This window comes from Vespula pensylvanica, chromosome 25, assembly GCF_014466175.1.
Source record: "Vespula pensylvanica isolate Volc-1 chromosome 25, ASM1446617v1, whole genome shotgun sequence".
NCBI lineage: Eukaryota > Metazoa > Arthropoda > Insecta > Hymenoptera > Vespidae > Vespula > Vespula pensylvanica.
The window spans coordinates 2,053,443-2,060,884 of NC_057709.1; the positions used below are offsets into that span (position 1 = coordinate 2,053,443).

The 7,442-nt window shown below is 26.3% G+C and overlaps 1 protein-coding gene across 1 annotated transcript in view; it reads left to right on the forward strand.

Annotated features, from left to right (window-relative positions):
- The first annotated feature begins 2,250 nt into the window (after positions 1-2,250).
- The window catches only part of LOC122637220 (odorant receptor 67a-like), a 6,117-nt gene continuing 925 nt past the window's right edge, over positions 2,251-7,442 (forward strand). Inside the window, exons 1-4 of the mRNA XM_043829223.1 lie at positions 2,251-2,276; positions 3,594-4,041; positions 5,516-5,801; positions 6,385-6,484. Of these exons, the coding sequence (XP_043685158.1) occupies positions 2,256-2,276; positions 3,594-4,041; positions 5,516-5,801; positions 6,385-6,484 (855 nt within the window). The 5' untranslated portion in view covers positions 2,251-2,255. The remainder of the gene's footprint in view (positions 2,277-3,593; positions 4,042-5,515; positions 5,802-6,384; positions 6,485-7,442) is intronic.

Below are 7,442 nucleotides of genomic sequence, written 5' to 3' on the forward strand. Positions count from 1 at the left end.
TGGTAACGCCATTTACAATTACGAGTGGTATAACTTACCGGCAACTGAATCGAAGTTTTTTCTTATTTGTATGGCACGAACGAAAAAGCCGCAATATCTAACGTCTGGTAAATTTGCCGTCTTATCTTTGACCATCTTCACAGATGTAAGTGTATTTCGAATAATATTTTTCAATTTTAAATAATGCTTCTTGCCGTAACAATACAAGTATTATTTTATTATTTTTCTCTTAATATTTGCAGATTGTCAAAACTTCGATGGGATATTTATCGGTAATACGAACATTTGTGTGAAAAGAACAAATACGAAATGGATTACGTAGTAACAAATTGTTTTTTTTTAAGTCATCTTTCTTCGTAGAAACACAAACGGTTTGTCTATATATCGTTGATTTCTACTACCGTTGTTGAAAATATAAATACAAATTTAAGATGATCGATAAAAACTCTAAGTGTCTTTCATTATTAATAATATTAGTATCAAATATAAGAATATAATGCTGCCAGAGACAACATTTGTCTCATTTTTCAAAATATATTACTAATTATTGCGATTTTATTTGTTTCCACCATTACCCTAAATAGAACGAGAAAAATAAAAATAGTAAAAGAAAAAATTTTCTAAAAAAATTAAAATAAATACATACTTAGCTATGTAATTTTAAATTTATTTTTACGTATGATTACGGCGCCCATATATGTCAATATTCGACATCGATAGAAAATATATGTCTATGATCAATAATTATTCTTATTATTAATACAGATGCCCAAACCTAAGGAATCAATTTTTTAGAAGTCAAATATAATTTCTTCTTTATTATTATTGTTTTTTAATTAATTATTTATACATGCAACAGCAAAATCGGTATTAACAAAAACGTTTTCTTTTTTTTACTTACATGAATACTGAACGAGGTTTCTCAACAACCACAAACATTATCTCTCCATATTTATTTACTATAATTGCATTAATTATTAGACAATCTCGTTCATCTAATTGTTTGTAAGAATTATTTATACTGAATTCACTATCTGCAAAATTTATGAAGTAGTAATATATCTTGATTATTTTAACATCATAATGAGCAAACGAACATATAATATTTAAAATAAAATTAAAATTGAGTAAACTAATAAGTTACAACCATAAACAAAATATAATATTTCGTTACAAAAATGAAAGAAGGATGAAAATATGTGTTACTCAAAAAAAAATATATACATTTCCATCTCGATAAATGAGTAAATTAATATCTGCATAAAAAATATAATAAATAAAAAACATTAATGATAAGAGATGAAAAAAAAGACAAATTTATAAAGAATCAAAACTCATAAAAGGCAAGGAATACGTAAAAAAAATATAATTAACATGAGAAAATAGTAAAAGTAAAATTTTAGAAAGAAAGAAAAGACTTGTGTGGCGTCGGTAAAGAATAACTATATAGAAGTGAAGAAAAAAAATCTTGCGTAAAGCAATTGATAATAAGAAAAAACAAAAAAGTTTCCGTTTTTCCCAGAATTCACGTGCATCTTTAAGTACTGTACTCCCCTAACGTGAAACTCTCCTTAATGAGGAATAATGAAAAAGGTATTAAATTCCACCGAGTACTTACGAATACTTGTGTCCGTAAAAAAAAAAATGTTTTGAACAACCACTATTAATTCGTCGTATTAAGCAAAACTAGAAACAACGAGAGAACGGAATAACGATCGAACGAAAAGTAGTGGGGGTGGAAACATTTTATATTGCCAGCAAAGTGAGAAACTTCCATCTATATCCGATCGAAGAAGAGTGATTATACCCTAAAGTGAGATGTTACTTTTTTCTCTACAACTATGATCACCCTCTTTCCTAAAATAGAAAAAAAATGAAGAAGAAAAAAGAAAAAAGGAAAAATTTCAATGACAGATAATTGGAATGGAGTTATAACGACTTTTACATGAGGGTTATGAAACAGGGGAATGTACTACGAAGTGAACAGTAGCGATGAGAGCACATTTTTTATGTATACTCTAATCCCCCTCCATCCACTACCGGCAACCTACCATAATCGATGATCGTAACAAAGTAACTGTTTAACTCGTTGTTAGAAAGGGTTAGCAACGAGTTGTTTCTCAATTTTTTTTCGACTTGAGATTAATTATACAATCACCCTCTACACGTGCATACCAACTTTTCAAACGGAGTTTACCAAGGAGGACGACTGATCGTTTTGCCGTCAGTCTGTTACGAACTGTCGAAGGGATAAAATGGAAGAAGATAGCATAGAAGTAAGATAAAGAGCGCAGTTTGTTTTTTTTTCTATTTTGTTTTTTCTGTTTTTTTTTTCTAACCTTAGAATGAATCTCGAAATTTTTAGTGAACAATATATCAAATTTTCAAAGCAATGCTTCAATAAATCTTCATCTCAGAAGCGCAGCATTTTTGAAAAAAATTGTTCTAACAAGTGTTATCTGATTTCAACTGGGGAAATATTATTTTATTTATTATTTTTATTTAATGGAAAGATTTAACGGTATCTCACGGTCAATTTTGTTGTTTGATAAGAAAAATATTTCATAGAAAATTTAATTGTCTTCTGTTTTCGTTAGAGATTAATAAGCTTCTACTATAAAAAAAGGTAGGCTCATATTTAGAAAATTAATTTACTCCTCGAAATCTTTTAATAAATTCAATAAAAAATGCAACTGTATATAGTTCTCTTTCTTATCGGAAGACTTTTATTTGAACTATTTTTCTCAGATACGTCGTGTTAACGAAATAAAAAAATGAGTGACGCTTCATTTTAACATCTGTTATAATGTAATAAAAAATGCATAAATATGATGCTACTCCAGAATTTACACGAATACTACTAATACGTGATACACAAATACAATTTCGTAATATTTAAATGTTGTTAAATATTTATAAAATATTTAAATATTAAAAAATTAATCTTGAATATTAAAATAATTCTAATATTTAAATACTTAATAGCAAACAGAACATTAATTATATATTTCTAATTAAATACATGTATATTTAAGTACACTTAACAATGGTATATATAAACACATATATACATACATATATATACATACATATATATGCATGCATATATATACATGCATATATATATACGCATATATACATACATACATACAGACATACATATATATATATGTATATATATATATATATATATATATATATATATATATATACATTTATGTATATTATCTTAATTATAATAAAAGAATTTTGGTAAGATGCGATTATGTTGAAATAATCATAAATTAAAATCGGCATACATATAAATACGTGTATCTATAATAATAATCGGTTTATACACATATATTATTATATTAATTATAAACATATAAATATATAGATTATACATACATATATTTATATATATATATTTATATATATAACTATATATATATAATTATAAATAGCAATATAAAATTATGTTTCAATATATATATCAATATGTTACATAAATATAATTATATTAACTGTAATGAAATGTATTTAGATGCATAATAAAATAATTAATCTAAAACCAATCTAACAAATTAACCAATTGGATATTTCTATTATAGGAACTAGGAATTGCTAACGTCCGGAAATCATTCATTTGGAGCTCAAGGTTCTTAAAATGCATGGGAATTTGGCCATTGAAGAACTACGTTCCGATATTTCTCTTCTTCTTCATATATCTTTCCCTTCATTGTTCTCTAACATTAGCACAATTGTTTTGGGCTCCAAAAACTATGGAGAACGTCATATCGAATATCGCAGAGAATATTGCTCTAACAATGACACTTACGAAAATAACAATCGCTAGAATGAACAGAGAAGCATTGCGTAAATTATTCACGGAAATCGAGGAGTATTCATTGACTCAGAAATACGAAACTAAAAAGGAGAAATTGACATTTTTTAATTATACTAAATTACCTCCATATTTTATTATAATTATTGCCTCTTCAATGGCATTGGTCGAAATATTATATTATACAAGTCGACTTATCGAAGGAATTCAAATTGGTAATCTATAATTATGTTTTTTTTTATATATGACATATTTCATATTAGATTTGATTTATAGATTTACCACCATGTATAATTCGATGGTATCTGTTGATTCGTTTAGTTATTTATTTATTATTGAATTATTAGATATATCCATACACAAAAACACATATTCATACACACATGCACGAGCATGCAATAGTCGCCAATCATCTCTAATATTTCTAATAAGTAATTTAATTTCGATCTCTCAATATTCAAAATAATGCAGTCGTGATTGCATATTGTTTCATTTTCGATTGGATTAACTCAACGACTAGAAATTAAAGGAATAATAAATTAGTGATTATTTATGGGTAAGTACCGAAGATCAATAAGTGCCAACGTTGATTTAGACAATTTAATCAGTAGTCATTTAGACTTGATCCGATGATGTTCGAAGTAGACAACTTGTGGAATTCGACGATGATATTTTGAAATCATTATTGAATTCCTTGTGTCGTATCCAAGATTATCAATAAGAAAAACATCTGACACATTTAAAGTCACTTGGACAACAATGCAAAGATGCCTTTATAAAATTGGAAAGCTATCTAGTCGAGGTATTTGTATTCAGAATCAATTGTCAAATATGAAAGAAGATTAGCGAGAAAGAATTTGTACATGTTTATTGAATAGACAAAGAAATTATCCATTTTTTAATATAATCGTTACCAACGATATGAAATGAGTCCTATAAAGCAACTTAAATGATATCAATCAATGAGGTTCTCCGAATCGATCGCCGCTAGTCACATGTAAGCTTGATCTAATCCTGAAATAGTTGCTATCGTGCATTTGATGATAACGCACCGGCATAATATATTTTGAGTTATAATCAACTCTCGCTGATGTTTATTATCTACGATTGTAACGGTTATATAACGAATTATTTAAAAAAATGCTCAGCATTAATCAATAATAAACTCGTCATAGTGCAATGCGTTAATAATAGAATCCTTGCACAAAAAACAATCCAAGAAAATAATAAACCAAAGTTGCTAGGAAGTTTTAGTGAATTTATCATATTCAGTCTATATTAGACCATCGGATTATTATTTTTTTAAATCTATGTAGTATTTCGTAAAAGACAAAATGTTTCGGAATATTAGTGGTTTTTATGTTCTAGAATCATATTTTTCATCACGGTGTGCACATTTTTATGAAAGAGGACTTGAAAATTTATAGAAGAGATGATAAACGCAATTGATTAAAAAATAATTAAAAAAGAAATTCTATCCATGTGTCTGTCTAACTTTATATTAATCGATTACTTATAGATTTCATTAGTAATATTGAACGAGTAATATGGTTTACCATATTATAGTATCTCGATATGGATATTTAGAATATTTATTTTAATCATCTTATGTTTTTGTTGTCTTCTCCTTTCGTAATTATATTTCTTAAAAAAATATTTTGTTTCTTTTTCTCTTTTTCTACTTTTCAGCAAAAGAAAACAATTCTATGGGTTATAAGTTGCCATACAGAACATTAGAAATCATGGATTTGAGAGACAGCAGGATTTACGCTTTGATTTGTGCTTATCAAATAATATTCGTACCTTGTATCGTATTAGGTTACGTAGGATTTGATTGCATGTTCGTCAATTTGTCCATTCAAGTAATTGCACAGTTCGCCATATTGTCCTATAAGGTGAAGACAGTATTAAATAGTTCTGAAAATTATCATGAGGGTATGAAGGAACTTGTACTACGACATTATCGATTGATAAGGTAAAATATCATATAATTATATGAAAATAATTTATATATATATAAACGATAATAAATTCTTTTATCTGAAAATTTATTAATTAATTTCATTAATTTACATATATATATACACATTTGTATATATGTATATATATGTGTGTGTGTGTGTGTGTGTGTGTGTGTGTGTAAATTATTGCCTTTTTTGTAAAATTATCTAATTAATATTATTAAATTAATTAATATTATTATTACTTATAGATGTCTCTTGATTCAATCATATATATACTTCTTTCGTTATTTATTTATCATTTCTATATTTATTATTTTTTATTTCCGACCTAATTACTTTTTCATTATATTGTATTTGATACTAGGATATTTATTCATTGTTTCTGATTTATTATTTAATTATTTGTTTATTACTTTCAACTATCTTCATGTTATAGAATAAATCAAAAATAAAAGAAATATTTTCTTCTGAATAACATTGTATTGATTCCATTTATATATATACTTTTTTTTCCATAATGGAAAAAGAAACAATAATAATGAACTCGATCTTAATATTTCATTTCTTATTCTTACATGAAATATAATATTTCAGGTTGACGGAAAAATTGGAACATAACTTCAATTTCCCGATCATGCAGCAATTATTGGGTACCACCATTCATATCTGTATTTCCGGTTACTACGTACTGATGGTACAAGCGAATGATGTATTTTTCTTTTTCCTTTATTTTTAAGGATATAAAAAACTCTGTAGAAAAGAAACAAACATTTTTTTGTTATATCAGTTCTTTCTGATTTTTGACTAATCTACGTAATTTATTAAACTATACTTTTCCATGCTTCATGGGACTTACTTTAAAAAAATTAAATTGATAATTTTTTCCTCGAAAGTAATAAAAAATGGCGGAGAAATAGACGTTGGCATGGATATATACAAAAATTCGTTACTTACGATAATATTCATGAATATTAATTGAAATAAAATGAAAATAATTAATAATTATATAATTCTTAAAAATATATGAGTAAAACAAGTTCTTCTTGAGCCGAATTTCTAAAATAACATTTTTAGACAAAATTACGAACGCGTACATTATTTTACTCCTTGTCGCAAAAAATCGCGACTTCGTTTTTATTTAAAACAAGAAGTAAACACTTTGCAAAGAAAATCGAGTCAACAAGAAGTTTTAAATTTAATATAGATAATGACCAAAAAATTTTAATACTCTTGGTTCGGTAGTTTCCAAAAAAATTTTTCATATAGAGTCCAAAATTTTTGAGATTACAGTTACGAAAAAGCAGCATCAGAAATTCTCTATTACATTTTCAAATAAATAACAATTATTTATGTACACTAGCAATCAATAATCGATTCCAGGATTACGTAAGAAAGTCTCAATTATCAAAAAAAAAGTTTAATTGGTATTAATCTTCATGTTTATGAAATCAATAAACTTCTTTTACAACAGCATTTTGCAGGTCGCATTTGACTATAATTATGCGAGAATCATCTATTTCTGTATCAAACTGATGATCAAACAGATCAATTTCCATACCTAATCATGTCATTATTTTAAAAACTGATGTTATTCATTGATTAAAAAGACAAATAGATGTTCAATGGGATTCTTATCGTCTTGGATCCGTTGT